At 32.1% G+C, this 22,628-nt stretch overlaps 2 protein-coding genes across 2 annotated transcripts; both read left to right on the forward strand.

Annotated features, from left to right (window-relative positions):
* The first annotated feature begins 5,073 nt into the window (after nt 1-5,073).
* Nucleotides 5,074-6,896, forward strand: LOC132742882 (acetylcholine receptor subunit beta-type lev-1-like). Its single transcript, XM_060731385.1, has one exon. It carries the CDS (start codon nt 5,154-5,156, stop codon nt 5,859-5,861), a length of 708 nt encoding a protein of 235 aa, XP_060587368.1. The 5' UTR covers nt 5,074-5,153; the 3' UTR covers nt 5,862-6,896.
* Nucleotides 6,897-20,007: 13,111 nt separating this feature from the next.
* LOC132742883 (neuronal acetylcholine receptor subunit beta-4-like) lies at nt 20,008-21,177 on the forward strand. The gene is made up of 2 exons (XM_060731386.1): nt 20,008-20,120; nt 20,382-21,177. Exons 1-2 carry the CDS (start codon nt 20,008-20,010, stop codon nt 21,175-21,177), a joined length of 909 nt encoding a protein of 302 aa, XP_060587369.1.
* The last annotated feature ends 1,451 nt before the right edge of the window (nt 21,178-22,628 follow it).

Genomic DNA, 22,628 nt, shown 5'->3' on the forward strand with positions numbered 1-22,628 from the left:
TCATGTACAGACTCAATTCAACCGATTCTACAATTTTCATGTAATTGTGTTGTAATTTATACTTCCGAGGGATCACTTTGTTTCAAGATTAATAATATATTTAATATAACTAGTAACAGTTAGTTAACCTCACCAATACAAGAGCTTTGCTCAATTCATTGTTGCCAATCATATAAATAGGAAACGTTCCTAGCCATTAGAGTACCGTCTGACTGTGATCCACCATGAAATTGACATTGTCAGATATCTTAATTGAAATCAGTTTAAGTGTATTCCAATATGTCTACAAAACAACCATAATATTTTTATCATATTTTATAATGTAGTGTTTATTTGTATTTACTTAAAGATCATCAAGAAACGTTTGATTTATAGCCCAGACATTTATCACTCAAACATAACAATTAACAAGAAGATGCCTTTTCGCTGCTTCACATTTTTATTAGTTTTAGATACAATTGTATAACTTATTACTTTCATTTCCCGATAAGAAAACAATAATATGTAAATTTTTCAATTTCATTGTTATACAGCTTATGCTCATTAAATGCCTCAGAAATGAATTCATTTTTCCTCTTATGAAAGGGCAAACATGAGTTTCTAAATGTTAAAATAACGGTTGTAGAGAATGTTAGTTACGTATCATAACAAAAATGTGGAAATACCTGTCATAAAGTTAGCAACATCCAAAAAAACTTAGTATTTTGACTTCCTTAAGAAATACAAAGTCATTATAACTACACTATTTAACAAAAGCAATAGAAGTAAAAGTTGTCTGAGGTACTTGGCAAATTAGCAAAAAATAACAAGCAATATATAAATTCTGCAAATTTCGCCTGCTGATAATGGAACGTCGATTTTAAACTTTAAACCTTTAAAATTGACAAAATGAAATTCAAGTACTATGCTACACCCTTCGCTAGGTAGGATCTGAGTACATCGCATTCGGTCTTGCCTCAATTTGACTTTTTGATTAGCCAATCAAATCATTGGCTTCAAAATGCTTAGGTGTAAGTCACGAATCTCCGTCATAAAACAGTCATTATCGGAAATTTCAATGTAAAAGCTACGTAGCGATGAGTAACGGAGCGAAACCATGATCTGATTTTACTAAGATCGCTGCTTCAGGTAGCCAACTTCCAGACATCTTTAGAATGCAGCACACACGAAAGACACGAAGAAGGCTATATGTCTTTTAAATATGTGGGTAAAAAAACAACACATTTTATATAACGTAATTATACGAGGATTTGTCAAAGTACACGTACACTGTCATCGATATTGGTAAATGGTTCACTTTAGGTACTTCTTATGTAAACAGTTTCAGGGCGTCATGCGAAAAAAACCCTTCTGTTTAACAATAAGATATTTAAAATTTGTTCAGGACTATATTGTTATTTAACGAGGGCTGTCGCTGAAGTAAAGAGACTTTCATCATAACTGCTTTATTTACACTCGTGTTAAAAATTTCTGCTTGAATATAGTTTAACTATATCATCTTAAAAAACGCTCTACATCAAATTTCCTTCTTTTTTAAAACTCGAAGTGTTTCCAAGGTAACATGTGTGACGGTCGACGAACATAAAATTGTATGGCGTCAAGAGAAAATTTGCCCACTTTAAACATTAGAAAAACGTAATAACGGCACTATTTTGCGCGCAAAATTTCTCTATGTGTTACGTAACAACGTCAATGTTTGTTTGTTTGGACTTCATAACATTATCAGTCGCTAAAAAAAAGCACTGTCTACGCGGAAAAAGTTGTAATGATGACAACCGGCGACGTTAAGCTACAAGCGCTCCGTTCTGCCATGAACATAGGAAAATAGACCTATAAATGGGTTCATGAGGCCGGAAAGTATAAATGCCGCTATTCATTAGAGTTTAGATGATATAAAGAGTTTGAGGAAGGTTCTTTAGAGGTGGTCGCTCTTCCTGTCTGAGATTGTCACTCATAAAGCGGATTAAAGTACAGATTGACATACACCGCAGGCTAAAACTAGAAAATTAGCCGCATCATATCTAAGGAGACAGTTTTTCGGATACTGCAAGATCTGAACATGAGCTAGATTAGTACCCCTACTTCTCACCGTCGACCTAAAAACCCAGTGCGTTGAGTCATTGTCAGAATATCTGGACTGTTACTAGAAAGAAGTTGATACGTTTCTAGACAGAATAGTCACCAAGAATAAAGCTTGACTATAAAATTATGACCTAGATATAACGGCCAAGTCGTCCATTTGGAAAATACAAAGCAACAACCGCCGAAGGATGTCAGTGTGTCACGATCAGGGGACAAGCACTGTGTGTCTTCTTTACGGACAGACAGAGAGGAATTGATGGCGGAATCTCGTCCTTTATATTGACACTTTTTTACAAATAGGTCGCACACCACAGGAAGTGTGTTCGCACTGGCGGAGACTAAGTAGAGAGAAAGCGCTGAAGGCGACGTCTTAAATAACGTAATTTAATAGTTTTTGTGCGCCATGATTAAGACAGTAATATGTGTATTTCTATAAAGATCTTTTAGTATTTCATGTATTTCTACAAATAATGTGGAATACTATTATAAAATATGACAATTTAGCCATGTGTTTTTAAATTTTGAGTTCACTAATGATATCTTTAGTGACAACGGTTGTCTCTCTACTTCTGCGACACCCCTCGTAGTTTCATAAAATCTTATAAATACCGGCTTGGTCATCGATCATGTATACTTGATACACTGTTTAAGAATTGTATGGTAACGTCGTTCAATATACAACCACAGAGGATTGAATATGCCTTATAGACTCGTAATCCTGTTCATAATTTGTAACAATCTCGTTATGATTTTTGCTAAAAAACCACTAGGTACTGAGGTACCTCCATCCACAACGGGGATGACTGCACAATCGCAAACTGATGATAAGGAAACTGATAACGTTGGATCCGATCTTGATGGGATGAAGGCGTTATTTAATGCAACTTTATCAGAGTAAGATAAAAGTTTTTTTTGTAAGATTTACGGTAATCTACTAATCTACAATATTTTAAACTATAAAAGATATTGAGATTTTGGAGGATTATCTTTAAATTGAATATATTGTTGTAATGAATGTTATATTTTATATTTGACAGATGTTTGTTCATCGACAATTTACATTTACTTGCTGACAATGTGTCATATTGTATGATATTTATGCACTTAAGTATTATTATAATGAATTGCTGTTTGAGTCTTAAATTGTTTTTAAATTATCAAATTTTTAACGAGAACAAGTCACAATTGGTTTATTACAAAAATAATATTTTATAATGTTAAGAATAATACCGGCGTATCTAAATGAATATTATACTCCAGAAGTGCTTAAATTGCTATTTTTCGAGGCATTTTATTATTTCTTTGTCTACTTTATAGCTTCAAAAATGTTATCATTGGCCACTTACCTGAACCATGTTCAAAATACTACGGTTACATTTTGCTACTTTTGCGGCTAATTATTTGAAGTTTGATAGTAAAATTCACCTTACATGCTCAAAAACATAATAGAAACACTATTGAAACATTCATGTTTGCCTATACTAATGAAGTAACATTTCTGAAGCCTAATGTGCCATTAAGAAAAAAAACATGTATTTTTTAAATTATCATTTGTATTTTATTTAAATCATTTTTGATAGTAATTATTTGTTAGCCAATCAAATCAAAACATTATTTGTTTCCTTAGCTATGACACAAGAATCCGGCCACGAATTGACCAATCCCTTGTTGTCAATGTAAACACTACTTTCGTGCCGCAGAGTGTTCTGCATTTTGATACATCCGAACAGAAATTCGCTGTTCTCGGTTACTTCAGGATCGAATGGAAAGACGAAGTGATCACATGGAATCCCGACGATTTTGCGGGGACAAATTATATAAAAGTCCCCATTTCCGAAATATGGACTCCTAGCCTAATAATTCTGAAGGTATTATATTCTATTTGATCAGCGATGAATTGTGTGTCTGGTTGTTTTTGCAAAAACATCGAATTGTCTACTTCCAGTCAATTCTGTTAAAAGCTAAAATACATTTTGATTGTGTTTATTCTTTGTGTCTATGTATTCGGAAAACAATAATAGAAATAATTATTTTGTTTTAAAGGGATACTCAGGCAAAATATCAAAATGATTTAATATACTCAAATCATGCTAAAATGACATTTTCTAAAATCCCAGCATGAAATTCTGTATAAATTCTATTTATTTATGGTTTGAAGCGTAAATATTTCTAGATGTATTGAACGAAATTTAGACGCCGACAGAATCACCGAATAGCTTTAAAACAAGCCATGTGACTTGAACAAACTCTGGAAGTTACAATAACAGATTGTGTGGATATTGAAAGATTGAAACAAGTCTAAGTCACTCATTTGATATGTTCTTTAACGTTTGCATAGTTCATTGTGGGAACTTATGTGATATCTTAAAGCTCTTACCTGACCCACGCGGGTCAAGTTGCACAATAACAAATTACTTCATTGCCAATAAGCAGTTTAAAAAGAACAGTATATACTGTTTTGATTTAAACAAAATCATACCAGTTGAGTGTTTTCTCATATAGGCCTTTGACGGTGACGGTGTTGTTGGAAATGCAAAAACAGACATTGCTAAAATATGGTCTGACGGTTCTGTACAATGGGTTCCAGAGAGTATATATAGGTATCAGTATATTTGATTAAAAAAAAAACACGTTTATGCAATTGGGTACTGATATTTGAACATTTCTTATTCGAATTACACAATTTAATGTACTGCTTATATTAAAATTACATAGACTAAATTTTAAAAGACATATTTGTTTTGTTAAGTAAATGTAACACTTAGATTCTTCATTAAGTGTCAAATGTTATTTTCATTGCAATGCCAGTTATGTTACATTTAGTTTGACATGACAAATGAATTCAACGCTACATTGTGGACAGAGAATACTACTGAATTATCTATCAGAAACAATTAAGTATTTAACTAGATATTGACTGTTATAATGACTATGTTTGCCCTTAAATGATTCTGTATATCTTATTTCTTTTTATCAGCGTTGTTTGCAATGTAAACATCAAATTATATCCATTCGATCACCAAGTCTGCACGGTAACATACTACGTATCTGATGAGACTATAACAACTGTAATGCTTGACCATCCTAAAAGCGTCACTTTGGACGAATACACGGAGAATTCAGCATGGAAGATAACCAGTCTCAACAAGAGGAAGTACCTTCTGTATAACACGTACCACATTGACATAGAATTCCAGCTACAGAGACGACCTAACTTTGCAACATTTACTTTGATCATGCCTCTCCTGATGTTGGCCTTTCTAAATATTTGCGTGTTTCTTGTTCCAGTTGGGTCTGGTGAGAAAGGTTCTTTCGCAATTACCATATTCCTTTCTTACGGTATCTTCGTTACAATCGTAAGTGACACTCTACCGGACAATTCCCTTCAAATTTCCTTCTTTCTTCTCTTTATCATCGTCCTGCTTTTTATGAGCGTCCTGTCCGTCGTGTACACCATCATACAAGCCAAACTTATGTCTAGTATGGGCGACAAAGAATGCAGCATCAAATGTTTACAACCTAGAAAACCCATAATAATGAAACCGACACCTTTTGATCCAACTAAAGGATATACGGATGACGAAAATGATCCAGCAGATTGTAAACCAGTCAGCAGAAATGACGAAGATGATGATGAGATATACACCTGGGCAATGTTTCTGGAGAAACTCGACGTGATTCTCTTCATCATCTTCTTTGCTCTGGTACTTTTATCAACGGCTGCTTTCTTCAGTCTGATGCTTCAAAGAGTAAGCGAGGACAAGTTCAGCAAAATATAGGTGGCATGAAATGTACTCGATATATTCACTAAATTAATCTGAAATTGTATCAGAATAGTTATTTTACAGTGTTTTTTTTAGACTTACATGTGAATATAAATCACAATGAGTAATTCAATGTGGGCGGTATTAAACATTTTAAAACCAGCAGTCACGGGGACTTCTATGTGAATTCAAATTGTGCTATATGATTGATTGTGCTGCTATCTTCGCCGTCTACAAATCTTTTTCACACAGGATATTTTAGATGACCTGTTCAAATGACATTTTTCTTATTGTTTTTGTGCCAATATAAGTTTAATTAGCAGTTAATTTCAAAAAATGCACTATTGTTATAAATATTGACCTATAATTATTATAATTGACAAGCATAAAATGTTTGAACAATCTCACTCATAAAAATTCCGCCTCACTCTTTTCTAACCTTTCCGATACAAAACGAACACTATTTATAGAAATTACCGTTATCCATGTGGATAATTTATTACTTTAAATTAAAATTCACAATTAACACTTTGATTGGCATAATGTCACTTTAACATTCGCCGAATCAAATTCAGTAAGATCAGAACATTCGAAAATATTAACTTACATGTGCACATTGTCATAAATTTGTTATTGTTCGGTATTTCTATTTAATATATTTTTATGTTTATTTTCTCCGATAATTAATTTTCCAATACGTAGTTCATTTATTGTTTTTGTAAACTTTATTTATAAAATTATATAATCTAATTATGACTTTTCAATCAATTTTTATGCCACAATGTTGGCATATAGTTAGGTTATAATACTTAAAGCTTGTTATATTGTGAAACCAAAATAGACTATCTAGCAAAAGATATAACATTTGTCTGATTTTGTTTTAATTTGTAGCGAAGATTTTATAATTGCGAAATTCCATGCGCACATTATGTAAATTATTTTCAACCGCCTGTATTTTCGCCAGAATTTAAAACACAAAACATGTAGCTTATTATTCTCAAAGGAATTTGAATGTTATTATTCATGTATTGAAGCAGATATACAAAAGGTTTAAATACGAACAGATAACATAACACAACATATGATATTTTTTGAACTTATTAATAAAACATTAAGAATAAAAAGAATAAATAATGGAAACTATTTTATAATAATTATACATTTGTTTTTGTACTAAAGATCATATTATCATACTATATATCTCTCCCTGGCGAGCCGTATGTTTATGGCGAATTTTTATGTTTTATCTTGAAAGACAAACCATATGGTTAGTCAAATAAGGAGTGCAATTGTATATCTGAAACACATTCCTTTGCCAAGTTTTGACAATCTTCCTTTTGCAATTATTCAATATATGATAAACAAGATCATCAATGAAAGGCGGCGTTCAATGAACGCAGCCCCCACCAGACCCAGTAACATGAGCCAGTGGCAAGGAGCCCAGGAGGACCCCAAACAAAAACAGGAAAGGGCATAAGGCAGAGTACGGGCAGGCAAACCGCTACCTAAGAATAAATAATTAGAAACTGATAACGAACTAAAAGAAAACAAATAAATAATTGAATATTAGGCCCATAAAGTCAAAAGGCACAGGGTAAGGGGACATGAGACCCGGGGAGGGGGGATAAATAGAATAAATAAAAACTAGGGGCAAATGGGAAGATATTTACCGTAGACGAGAAATCAACAAGGGACACAAAAGCAAAACTTATAGCATTGAATGAAAAATAATATTACTGAAAATCGTTCATTAATTGAAATTGAAGCATTAAATCTATCATTTATTCACAAATTAATCTGTTCTTGCTACCTTAAAATATTTTTATTTTTTGAAATCTTTAAAAATTAATACATGCTCTGTTATAGTTTCGAAAAATTAAATAGTCATTGACCAATTATTTGAACTATCTTTAGCTTTATTGCATTTTTGCAATAAGTATAGTTATAGTGCTTTTAAAATTTTTGTGGAAGTCAAAATACCAGTTTAATTACACTTTGCTAATTTTATAACAAATTATTTCAAAATACATACTACATTATTTAAGTGATGTTTATGTTACATGCCCAAATACCTTTAAAACATTAAAATATGTAATTATTTCTAAGACAGAAAATACCTTTATATTTAAAAAAAAATGAAATTAAAATATCTGTAAGGTTTAGATTTTGAAAGGTTTCATAACGCCCAATAGACAAAAAAATTAAAGCATACTTTAAAAGTAAACATCATATTATAATACAGGGTATAATGACAAAATAAGTTAAAGGTAAATTTTGTTACAAGTCATATATTAAAGAGACATGATGTATATTTCTTAATGTCAAGTACAAATTTATTAGCTTTTATATTTCAAAAGGTTGATAATTGAGCTAATATCAAATTTCGCCCGAATTAGGGTTCTGATTTTATTCAAATATGAATACCTTATTTAGCTGCAACGTTTTATCTCATCTAGTAAGCATATGAATTTAAAAGCTAGTTTTACAAAGTGCAACATAAACTCGTCTATTTTACATCGTTTATGATTGTCAGAAGGTCAATATTGACCATTGTTTGTCTTTGCAGTAACGATAACGTTTTTTACATTTTTAATAAAATGATAAGATCTAAACAACAAAGCAAAACAAACGACACAACTTTATATAAATTTCAGTTTAAGTCTAAAATGGGTTTTTTTAATAGATGTATATATTTTCTGTACAAAAGACCTTTTTCGTCTTCAACCGTAAACAAAACAGAAAATTGAGTAATACAATGTCAGTATGTTTCGCACGCATGTAAGAATATCATTTTTTCTTGTTCTATTGTTATGAACAGAGTAAGTTTTATCAATTTGAATGCAAAAATAAACTTTTACCAGGTTGCTATATTGCAGAACTAGAAATCAATCTGTGTTACACCAAGGACATGCTTGTTACTGCAAGGACTAATCAATGTTACTTAAAGGACTTATTACTGTAAATATACGTTTATTTTTTATCATTGAACTAACAATTAAATGTTAACAACATACAGAAATGAAAATAAGCTTTGAATTATTCTTAAATAGATCTTGAATTTGAATAACAAAGGTAAGGGAAGAACTCTTTTAAAGTTACAGGACGGACATATTTGTTACTGAAATGACAAAAAATAAAGAAATGATAACTTAAAGGTGTTATCATTTATTTACAAACAATAATCATTTGAATTTTATTCACAAATTACGATAATGTCAGGGATTTTAAGAGAGGCTAAAATAGGACTTGGAAAGTAAACAAACAGTCATGTTCTAAGTTTCAAGGGACTACTTTTAATGACTTATTTTAGTAGTTTTGAAGACAACAATTTTCTTTTGTAAAAATGCCTTAAAAGCTTGCTTGTGAATGATATAAGTTAGGTTTGATTTCTATCTGCAAAGTAAACTGTAATTCTTTGTATAGATTATTCAGATTTTCCTCAATTTAAACAAAAGCAATGTACTGTAACAATTGAATAAATATACTGAAACAAAAAAGAAACTTTCTCCAAGTTTGAATGTAGATATGTTAGTACAGTACATTGAGTTTGAATTAAAAAGTCCTTTCAATAACACAGGTTGTCCTTCGAATACCAGTATATAGAAGGAAAATTCTTGGTTCTTATCTCTACAGAGATTAATACCCTCCACTTGTTCTGTATATACTGGTACTGCCTTATTACTTTAATTTCTAAAATCGCTACAGTTATTTTGTGAAATGGCATGCATTTCAATTACCACGATATGTATATTTTCCTTGCAGTAACTTAATGTTGAGGATTTTAAAGGGTGCAAGATTATTCAGATTTTCCTCAATTTAAACAAAAGCAATGTACTGTAACAATTGAATAAATATACTGAAACAAAAAAGAAACTTTCTCCAAGTTTGAATGTAGATATGTTAGTACAGTACATTGAGTTTGAATTAAAAAGTCCTTTCAATAACACAGATTGTCCTTCGAATAATTAAATAACATAAAGAAAAAGTTTTAAATGACATAAATGTCTTATTATAGAATAAATATTAATAATAAATAGATTATGCCAACAAGAAAATATATATCGTATCTTTATCCATAATTATATTTTAAAGAAGAATTGTGTTGTATTTTGTACTTTCAGTAACAGATTTTGTACTTGCAGTAACATTATTGTAAGGACAGTTACTGCAAGGACTCATTCAGGTTATTTTACAGCCTGTTTACACAGATGAGATAAGGGAGACAATTTTGATCATTTAATTCATGACTGAAACATATTTGCAAATAGCAGCATTACAAAAGGGAATCTTTCTCATAAGTTAAATAATTAGAATCTCGTTACTTAAAGGACACTGTTCGAAATCATGATTCCAACCTTTAATCAATGTCTTCCAATTTTCTAATTCCTATTTAAAATTTCCATATGTTTCGTTGCTGTAGCCATGTATTACACCTATCACCTTCTTTTGAAGAGCACACTGCAACAATTTACTTATACTAAAATAATCTACTTATAGTACTGTTACTTGAAGGACATTTTTGTCAAAAAGGTGGGGATAAAATAATAACTTGCATTTTGCAAATTGAAATGCTAAACTTGGGGCTTTTACTGCATAAATATATTTTATAAAAGGTTATATTTTGCGTTAGTTAACAAAAATATGTATTTTAGAAATACAAATTTACATGATAAACAGCTGAAATTGGGATTTTGACTTTAGGACGAGGGAAAATCAGTTTTAATTTAGGATTACGACACTTCCAGAAAAAAATATGTTTAATATATTATCATGTAAATGTCTTAGTTTACAATATTTTATGTACTTACAAGCATCCAAATTTATTTTTTATATAATGATCATGCATTTTGTGAAAAATTGAAAAGGACAAGATTACAGGCAAAATCTGATATTGGCTCAATTACAATGACGATTAAAAAATAAATGATAATGACAAATATTTACGATAAATATTTACAGCATAATGTCGATGTAGTACTGTATCACTTCAATTTCATGAAATTGACGTACTCTCAAGATGATATTTTAAATATCGAATGCACATACTTTAAACATATTTATTTCCCAAATATATATATAAATATGTATTGACATATTTAAAAAAAATGATTAAAACAAAAGTCTAAGTCCTATAAAAAGCTTCTCCTTTTTTGTCTTTCTATAATGTGTCGAGTAAGAAACTATACAGCAATAAAAAATTACTGAACAATACTGATAAATGTGATGTTGTAAACAAAAACACAACACAATTACAAAATTGATCTAATTAATCCATTACTTCATGAGCATTTTGTGAAAAATGGCTGTTTTCGTTGAAAAGTCTCCCGTTACAAGTTCAAATTGCTATAATAGTATAAAAACTGCTTCAACACTAATCAAACTTGACACAAATGTTGACTGGACCATTGCCCTTGCAACAACATGCTCAGGCTTAAATTTTCTGTTACCATGGCGACGAGGGGACATCTCAAAATTGCCAAAAATCACTATTTTGCGTTGATTTTTTCCATCAAAATTGATTTCAAAGTGCTGCAACTTCTCAATGGATTGAGATAGAGTCAAACGCTTTTCAGTGTTGGTTACACGTTACCTAATGATCAATCTGGGGTCATTTATAGCCTCTCACAAGTCCAAAATTTTCTAACCCCCCCCCCAAACAGAATGGGGCACATCCCCCTTCTGGCAACCCCCTGATGTACCTTTTGGTTGGGCGGCCGCGCCGAAAAAGTGGTCACTTTTTCTAACAACATTTCTCAAACAAAAACAAGTGTTTGGGGCCTAAATAAGGCATTTTTTTCACCATTTGAGACAACAAAAGGGGGGGGGGGGTGAAAAAGGCGTTGAAAGGCGTGTATATAACGTAATGGGTTAAGAGAAGAGAAAGATTGTCGCACAATTAGATCACAGAAAGCGCGTTGTGTTCGATATGTACGTATGAACATACTTGAAAAAAATGGCATTATCTGTATTAGAGATATATTTTTTTTAAAAATGGTGGTAGTTTAAGGAGCTGCCATTTGTGTGCAAACTTGCACGTTATATTTGAAGTTTCCTTTCACCACAATAGAAGAGTATTTCGGAGTACATTTCTAGTTATGTTGTTGATAACTTTTGAACATTGAAAATGTTGGCAAATTTCGTATGTTTAGGGATAGATTGTTCCACTCAGGTATGGCAGCTGGGAAAAAATAATAAAAAATATAATGTAATTCTCGCTGATATACCCTTTTGTCATTTGAGTTCCTTAAGTTGTAGGGCTTGTGTTTGTGGGATCAGGTATAGGTGAAGCCAGGTATTCAGGTGCTACATTGTATGCCGTATTTTATTTTGTAAAACAAAATAAGTCTATGATAATGACGTCTCTGCTTTAATTTTCTAAACAGATTTTTATTTTTAAAATTATTTATAGAAACAAGCCTCGTAGCACCTTATAATATTCTAGCACATTGATTTTGTATTATATTTAAAAGACCAGATTCATATTGAAATGCATTTCCCAATACGTCGTCAGCATAGTCGAGAATTGTTCTTACAGACGACGTACAAAGTGACAGGGTGAGCTTTTGTGATCGCTTTTCGTCCGTCGTCCGTCCGTCCGTCGTCCGTCCGTAAACTTTTGCTTCAAATGACATTTCCTCATAAACCACTAAGCCAATTTCATCCAAACTTCACAGGAATGTTCCTTTGGTGGTCACCTTTAAAAATTGTTCAAAGAATTTAATTCCATGCAGAACTCTGGTTGCCATGACAACCGAAAGAAAAAACTTTAGATATCTTCTTTTAAAAAACTCAAAGAGCTAGAGCTTAGATATTTGGCATGAAACATCTTCTAGTAAGTGTCTACCAAGTTTGTTCAAATAAAAGCCCTGGGGTCAAAATTGGCCCCGCCCCAGGGGGTCATTGATTTTCTCTTATAAATATAGTAAAAACTTAAAAATTCTTCTTTTAAAGAACCCATGGAGCTAAGATATTTAGCATGAAACATCATCCAGTAAGTGTCTACCAAGTTTGTTCTAATAAAAGCCTTCGGGTCAAAATTGGCCCCGCCCCAGGGGGTCATTGATTTTCCCTATATGCATATAGTAAAAACTTAAAAAATCTTCTTTTAAAGAACCCAAAGAGCTAGAGCTAAGATATCTAGCATGAAACATCTTCTAATAAGTGTCTACCAAGTTTGTTCAAATAAAAGCCCTTGGGTCAAAATTGGCCCCGCCCAAGGGGGTCATTGATTTTCCCTATATGCATATAGTAAAAACTTAAAAAATCTCCTTTTAAAGAACCCAAAAAGCTAGAGCTAAGATATTTAGCATGAAACATGTTCTAATGGGTGTCTACAAAGTTTGTTCAAATAAAAGCCCTGGGGTCAAAATTGGCCCCGCCCCGGGGGTCATTGATTTTCCCTACATGCATATAGTATAAACTTAAAAAATCTTTTTTAAAGAACCCAAAGAGCTAGAGCTAAGATATTTAGCATGAAACATCTTCTAATAAGTGTCTACCAAGTTTGTTCAAATAAAAGCCCTGGGGTCAAAATTGGCCCGCCCCAGGGGGTCATTGATTTTCCCTATATGCATATAGTAAAAATTTAAAAAATCTTCTTTTAAAGATTTCAAAGAGCTAGAGCTATGATATTTAGCATGAAACATCTTCTAATAAGTGTCTACCAAGTTTGTTCAAATAAAAGCCCTGGGGTCAAAATTGGCCCCGCCCCAGGGGGTCATTGATTTTCCCTATATGCATATAGTAAAAACTTAAAAAATCTTCTTTTAAAGAACCCAAAGAGCTAGAGCTCAGATATCTAGCATGAAACATCTTCTTATAAGTGTCTACTAAGTTTGTTCAAATAAAAGCCCTTGGGTTAAAATTGGACCCGCCCCAGGGGGTCATTGATTTTCCCTATATGCATATAGTAAAAACTTAAAAAATCTTCTTTTAAAGAACCCAAAGAGCTAGAGCTAAGATAATTAGCATGAAACATGATCTAATGGGTGTCTACAAAGTTTGTTCAAATAAAAGCCCTGGGGTCAAAATTGGCCCCGCCCCGGGGGTCATTGATTTTCCCTATATGCATATAGTAAAAACTTAAAAAATCTTCTTTTAAAGAACCCAAAGAGCTAGAGCTAAGATATTTAGCATGAAACATCTTCTAATAAGTGTCTAGCAAGTTTGTTCAAATAAAAGCACTGGGGTCAAAATTGGCCCCGCCCCAGGCGGTCATTGATTTTCCAAATATGCATATAGTAAAAACTTAAAAAATCTTCTTTTAAAGATTTCAAAGAGCTAGAGCTAAGATATTTAGCATGAAACATCTTCTAATAAGTGTCTACCAAGTTTGTTTAAATAAAAGCCCTGGGGTGAAAATTGGCCCCGCCCCAGGGGGTCATTGATTTTCCCTATATGCATATATTAAAAACTTAAAAAATCTTCTTTTAAAGAACCCAAAGAGCTAGAGCTAAGATATTTAGCATTAAACATGTGCTAATGGGTGTCTACAAAGTTTTTTCAAGCAAAAGCCCTGGGGTCAAAATTGGCCCGGCCCCGGGGGACATTGATTTTCCTTATATGTGTATAGCAAAAACTTAAAAAATCTTCTTTGAAAAAACCCAAATAGCTAGAGTTTAGATATTCAAATAAAAGCCCTGGGGTCAAAATTGGCCCCGCCCTGGGGGTCATTAATTTTCCTTATATGTGTATGGCAAAAACTTAAAAATCTTCTTTGAAAAAACCCAAATAGTTAGAGTTTAGATATTAAGCATGAAGCATCTTCTAGTAAGTGTCTACAAAGTTTGTTCAAATAACAGCCCTGGGGCTAAACCTGGCCCCGCCATAGAGGTGTCATTGTTTTTAACTATATGTGTATATTAAAAACTTAAAAGATCTTCTTTTAAAAATCCCAATGAGGTAGAGGTTAGATTGCAGGAAACATTTTTTGTGGGTGTCTACCAAGTTTGTTCAAATAAAAGCCTTTGGGTTAAAATTGGCCCTGCCAAGGGTGGGGATGTCATTGTTTTTCATTATATGTGTGTAGTAAAAACTTAACATCATGAAACATCTTCTAATGAGTGTCTTTCAAGTTTGTTCAAATAAACGCCCTGGGGTTTAAACTAGCCCCGCTCCGGGGCCTAAATACAGGTGAGCGACCTCAGGGCCATCATGGCCCTCTTGTTTGAATTTCTGTTTATAATTGTTGAGCTGCAATTTTTGGGATTTCAATGACAAGATTGAGACTTGTATCATCAGCAAAAAGGTTAACATACATATATGCATTCCGAAAAACTCCAACGTAAAGAAAAGATGTAGATGCACTCGCTTATCTTTTTATTTCGTTTTTGTCAATCTAGTGAAGTTAGTCCCAAGTTATAATAAACACCATCTCCACGTGGCTTTATTAACGCGTAAGCTATACGAAAAACCAACATAAAGTAAATATGATTATTTTAAAGCAAAAAGAAATGCTTTGCAAAAACTATAAATAAGACATACCATTCAAATGATTCAGTGATTCAGAAATCCTAAACAAATAAATAAAGAATAAGAAACATTTTTTCTGTCATGCTTGTATTTAAATATCAATATTTTGAAAGGCAATATGTAGTTACTCTTTTTTTATGCATTTTAAAAGCGTCGTGTTGAATATACCTGCTGTTATATAATTAAACTTTTGCGACAAACATTCATTTCATGATTGATTAAAGAATATCTGAAAGCCTATATAATTATTCTCCTGCGTATATCTCTTATATCAATTGATTCCAGGCTGCATTTAAGGACGTATGGTATATCTCTTCTGTTACATAATAGTCTGGAAATATATCTGAGTGAACATGTTTTACAGAATCGCGTTCCTGTGTATATTGATATTCTTTAATACCCTTGTTACGATCTTTAGTCAGGCAGTGCCTGTCCTTGTTGATTGGGGATCAAACACATTAGCTGTCATAGCCGATGATAAAGAAAGTGATCTTGTTGGAACAGATCTAGATGGGATGAAGTCATTATTTAATGCAACTCTGTCGGAGTAAAAATGTTTCCTACTTAAATTATACACCTTAAAAAGGTTGCTTCAAATCAGGTTTGCAATAAACGGTCGAACGATTCTGCTAAAGTGGGTGGTTGTAGTCTTTTTTCTACATAAATGTGTTATCAAACATTTTCAATAATTTAATGTGTAGTTTGACCTGGCTGACTGCTATTATACTGTGTGAGTTTTATGTTTTATGTTTGTCTCTTTATTTTGAAAGATGTAAATTTTAGAAATCCACAACTATTCCGCGTGCATTTTGAAACAAAACATTGCATGCGATATATCAAAGTTATTTCAATTTTAAAGTCTATTTATATTTAGTAAGAGGGAATATATAAAATGTTTTTTTTTGTCTGATGCTGCATGTATGCGAATGCTGCTTCATGAGTGTGCTTTGAACTAACAACACTACAACAGTTCAATAAGATTTTTATCATTCTCTGGACACTCCTTCAATATTAAAAATATACTAAAATTTACAATTACATTTTTATCAAGGTTCACGTGCGCGTCACTCGAGGGGAAAAAGATCATATGGACTCTAGATTCATTTGTGTTGAGAAAATAACACATGTACTTAGGTGGAAAACAGGTGGAAATTTTGTTTTCATATTGGAAAAAATGATTACAAAATGAAGAGGTAAAGATTCGCTTACCCTACCTTGATTTCTCGCGAAATAAAAGCTTCGGAAATAGTACACATGAATAAAAGAATCATCAACAATACTCAACTTGTGCTTGAATATAAACGCTACAAGATTAATGCAAATACAAAAATAAACAAATATATTTTTTATTTTTACTTAATTTAAGATGGAATGGAAAGACGAAGTGGTCAAGTGGAATCCCAAAGACTTTTCGGGGACGAATCATGTGAAAGTTACGATTCATTTAAAATCATAAAACGTGTTTTATTTCTTTACAATCCTTCCCAATACTTCTGTTACTGAATGTGTTCTCCTAAAATACTTCGACCGTGACGCTGTTGGTAACAGTGCTAAAACAGACATTGCTAAAATCTGATCCAACTGTTCTGTTCAGTGGGTGCAAGAGACCATAATTATATATGTTTCTAAAAAAGAATTTTTGATAAGATTTCTCGAATATAGCTAGATTTTGATATAACATTTTCAATAAAGTAAGACAGATAGGTATAATGGGATGAATACATTTTTTTTGTATATATCAAGTTTTTATTTGCATGTGAATTTTAAAATGCTTATATCTCGATTCCTTATTGATCAGTGTCAATAAAGGATTGCTTTCACTTAATGTGCAAAGTCATATGTACTTCAGTATAATTACATTACAAATGTTGACAAACGTTCAAAGAAACTTGAATTAATGTTTTTATAACAGTCAATACATACTACTAATTACAAATTACCCCTCCATCATTTTGATTATTTTATATCCTATGTAAACCATTTGATTAAACCTTCATAGCGTAGTTTGCAATGTAAACATCAAGTTATATCCGTTCGATTACCAAGTCTGCACTGTCAGATACTACGTATCTGATGAGACTATAACAACCGTTTTGTCAGACAATGCAATCTTTATAGCGTTACTTTGGACGAATACAAGGAGAATTCAGCATGGAAAATAATCATTCTAAGCCAGAGGAAGTACCTCTTATATAACACGTACCACATTGACATGGAATTCAAGCTTCAAAGACGAGCTAACTTTGCAACATGTACTTTGATTTTGTTTGATCTACGACTGCTTCTTAACGATCGTAGAAAATGCCCGGTCTTACGATAATCGAAGGTTTGATAAGATACTGCCCAAATCGTACGAATGACATACAACAATTGAACGATTAAAACGGACGTACGACCGTTGATAAGACGGTCTCTGATGCATATATTTTGGTAAAATATCTGTTGAAGAGATGTAGTACACAGCAATTTCAATCGTTTATGTCACTAGGGTTACGTCACGAGTTTTAATAACACACCAGTTAGATTTACCAGTAAATGCTTCGTAAAGACAACATTATATAAAAACGATTATATTAAAACAAGACAAAATGCTTAGCAAAGAGCATCAAGGTTACCTTCTAGGTGAGGTATTAGGCAACGCAGACTTTCAAATTAATTTTAAAGAAGGCATTTCATACAAATGAAATGAAGAATAATACACAATAAAACCCTTTGTTGACAAAAATTGTATCTTAGTAAATATATAGTGTCATAACTATTGACAGGTATTTAGTTATTACTTCTTTTAATTACTTACGTAAAACCTTGAATAGTTTCGTGCTGTTTTGCTATAAAACATTGACGACGAATATTTACATAGTGATTGAAATAAAACATATGGTAATTTAATTTAGTACGAATCTCCTGCTTATATTTCTTATATCCAATCGTATCAGGCATTATACAGGACATAAGGTGCATTTCTGTTGTTAAGTAAAAAATCTGACGTTTTTGTTTCGTTCTGAAAATACATCTGGATGGTCGAATTACTGAAAATAGTTTATAGATTCGCGTTCCTGTTTAAATTGATATTTTTTAATAACCTCGTTTCTATCTCTGGCCCTCCAGTCCCTGACGGGCCTCCTGTTACTGAAGAACCATCCACTACACCTGGGTCAGCAGCATCGCAAGCTGTTGGTCTAGAAACTGATCATGTTGGTACAGATCTAGATGGGATGAAGGCATTATTTAATGCAACTCTATCGGAGTAAGAATGTTATTGACTCAGCGCATACACCTTTGCTAGCATCGATATTTCGCTTTATATCATGTTTGCAATTAATGGTCATAATTCTGCACTTTACTTTACTTTGTTAAATGAAGGTAGGTGGTTTATTTTATGTTACTTTATATAATGAATGTTTTTATCAAAATATTTCAATAATTTAAGGGTTAGGTTGACATGACCTTCCTGCAGTCATAGTGTGAAACATTTTCTGTCTTAAGTTAATATAAGAACCTGCTTTTTGCAAAATGGTAATTTTCAAAACTTCACAACCCGCCAACGTGCGTCTTGATACAAAGGTCAGAGCGATTTCAAATTCATTCTCTACATTAAATTGTGCAATTGTGCTGCGAAATTATAATAATAATCTCTTAAATGAAAGCCAGGATAAAAATAGTTTCATATTGGCAAAAAATTAAAATGACAGAATAAAAACAACTATAAAATTCGCATACCTTCATTTTCCACAGTTATTTTGCGGAATTGAAGCTAAAATATCGCACACCTGATTAAAAGCGAATCATCAATGGTATTCAAAATGTGCGTTAAATGTGTGATGAAAGCAACATGATAAATGTAAAACTTAGTTTCGTATTTATGCATTTAATGTTTTAAAAATATTCCGATGACTGCAAAAAATAATACTCAAGAAAAAAGAACAAATATATTTTAATAATAGTTTGAATGACCAAAGAATAATTTAAGAACTTAGATATTAGACAAAGAACATTTTTACATGATTCTATGTTCATTTAACACTTTTCTTTTAAGAAAGAACAGATACAAACAAATCATACCATTTTTCAAATTCACATGAAGGTTAGAAATAAGGTTAAAAACGTTAAGCGTTTTTTTTAAAGAAAAACGTTCTAATCAAAATTAATTTATTTCAATATTTGTAATTATTTTATTTCTTTTCACAGCTATGACACAAGAATCCGGCCACGAATTGACCAATCCCTTGTTGTAAATGTTAACACTACCTTCGTGCCACAGAGTGTTCTGCATTTTGATACATCCGAGCAGAAATTCTCTGTCCTTTTGTTACTTCAGGATTGAATGGAAAGACGAAGTGATGACGTGGAATCCCTAAGACTTTGCTGGGACGAATTTATTTAAAAGTTTCTATTACTGAAATATGGACACCGAGCCTAATTATACTAAATGTATTATAACAACTTTGTAGTGTTTATGTGCTAATATAGAAGGTTTGGTTCAATAGGGAATAATCAGTTTCTGATTATACTGACATATGTTAAGAAGAAACCTAATGGTAATTATATAAAAATTCCGATTTCTAAATACAAATACACATTTTTATAATGAACATCTTGGCTGGAATATTGGCCGGACTTATATTGCAAAATCTTAACATGTTTTTATTACTTTACAATCCATCTCGATACAAACAAAAACTATTACTGAATGTGTTCTGCTATAGGCCTCGACGGTGACGGAGTTGTTGGCAGTGCTAAAACAGACATTGCTAAAATCTGGTCTGGCGGTTCTGTTCAGTGGGTACCAGAAAGTATATACAGGTATCAAAATTAGTATATTTGATAAGATTACGCGAACACATCTGATATAACGAGGATTACATCTTATATTACGAGGACTCGATTTTACATATTCAATTAAGTTACATAAAAGTGCATATGTTGATAAAATCAAATGATATTTATAAGGTCATGTATCAAAGATTGTATGAGGATGTAACATATACAATGCTGATATCTTGATTCCTTAAGGATTGCTTTCATTAAACAAGTTTGATTATATCAATAAATATCTCTTTATAGTGTGGTTTGCAATGTGAACATCAAGTTATATCCATTTGATCACCAAGTCTGCACGGTTACATACTACGTATCTGATGAGACTATAACAACCGTTATGCTTGACTATCCTAAAAGCGTCACTTTTGACGAATACACGGAGAATTCAGCGTGGAAAATAACCAGTCTCAGCAAGAGGAAGTACCTCCTATATAACACGTACCACATTGACATAGAATTCCAGCTACAGAGACGACCTAACTTTGCAACATTTACTTTGATTATGCCTCTCCTGATGTTGGCATTTCTTAATATTTGCGTGTTTCTTGTTCCTGTTGGGTCTGGTGAGAAAGGTTCTTTCGCAATTACCATATTTCTTTCTTACGGTATCTTCGTTACAATCGTAAGTGACACTCTACCGGACAATTCCCTTCAAATTTCTTGCTTTCTTCTCTTTATCATCGTCCTGCTCTTCATGAGCGTTCTTTCCGTCGTGTACACCATCATACAAGCCAACCGTATGTCAAGTATTGGTGACAAACCATGCAGCATCAAATGTTTTCAGCCTAGAAAACCCGTAATAATGAGACCGACACCTTTTGATCCAACTAGAGGATATACGGATGACAAGAATGATCCAGCAGAATGTAAAGTAGATAACAGAAATGATGATGGTGAGATATACACCTGGGCAATGTTTCTGGAGAAAGTCGACGTGATTCTCTTCATCATCTTCTTTGCTCTGGTACTGTTAGCAACGTCTGGTTTCTTCAGTCTGATGCTTCAAAGAGTAAGCGAGGACAAGTTCAGTAAAATATAGATGTCATAGACTATTTAGCATGTATAATAAGATGTACATATAAGATGTACACAATTTGAGAACCAAAGTTAAATTTCATCGGACTAGTGTTTTCGCGGTGTATCTTTTTTAGATTTACATGAGTATATGAATCATAATGAATAAGTAAGCATGGACGGCCTTAAACGATTAAAAAAAGTAACAATAAAACAAGCAGTCATAATCACGTGTATGTGACCTATTACTGATTTTATTCTTTTATATATTCATGTTAGTCTTTAAGTCTATGCCAACTTCAAATCATTTTCACCAATGATACTTTAGAGGATAACCTGTCAAAACTGACTGCATCATTATGAATAGAACATTTGGATATTTTTAACTAATGCTTGAACAATTACATAATGTTTTTTATCGCTTTACATATCATTCGATATTTATATGTTTATTTGTTTCTCTTTTGTTAATATTTTATTCAATTGAAATAGTGACTGCATTATTTTTTCTGTTTATTTATCGTTTTATACACTTACACTTTGTTTATTAAATGGTTTAAACTAATTATGATTGTTGTATCAATTTAACTGTCCTATGTTAAGCATATAGTCCATAGTATTTGTAGTACGTTATATTGTGGTGTCCAAATCTGTCAAATATATTTCACATTTTACTTCTCTTGTTTTTATTTGTTGTGAAGATTTGATATGTGTGTATTACTTCGAAAGTTCTATTAAAAAACAACAACATAGTTTAAATCTACAGTTAAAAAAATAAGAAGACAAAATCAGCAAAGTATATAGGCCTGTCTGTACGTTTTGGTGGATTGTGAGTTTGTCTTGAAGAAAAAAACATATGATTAATTGAAAATGAGTGCAACTGAACATCTGAAGACCGGGTTTTGACAATCCTAATTTGCAAGAATTTAAAGTTTAAAGCATTGCATGAAAAATAAGATTACTTAATATATTACTTTTCTTAATTTATAGAAATACATAACATGCATAATGTGTAAATATATCATAATAATATCCTTTTATCTTATCCTCTTAAAATCTTTATTTTTGATGTTTTATTGTTGCCATTGACCAATTGCCTGAACTATCGTTTGCTTCATTTGCTTTTCGGCATTACATACAGTTAAACATCCAAATTCACTAAAATGGACCCAATTTTGAATGAGAAACGGCCGCAAATATTTTGTTTCATTTTCGCTACTAAAATTGATTAAATATTAACATGATGCTTTATAAACCAAAAACCAAAGGAAAAACATCTCGACAAATGTTATATGCATAATATATACTATAGAGTTCATAAGCGATCATTTTGGGAGGTGAATTACGTTACATATTCATAAACAAAACTAGACAGGTTCCACTTGAATCGGAAATATTAGTTAAAATATCAACTATCGATAAATCAATTGCAATGTCAATACGCTTCACCATACGATAACATTTATATGCTCTAAA

The sequence above is a fragment of the Ruditapes philippinarum genome, unplaced genomic scaffold, assembly GCF_026571515.1.
Source record: "Ruditapes philippinarum isolate M1 unplaced genomic scaffold, ASM2657151v2 ctg9478_1_1_1_1, whole genome shotgun sequence".
Classification (NCBI taxonomy): domain Eukaryota; kingdom Metazoa; phylum Mollusca; class Bivalvia; order Venerida; family Veneridae; genus Ruditapes; species Ruditapes philippinarum.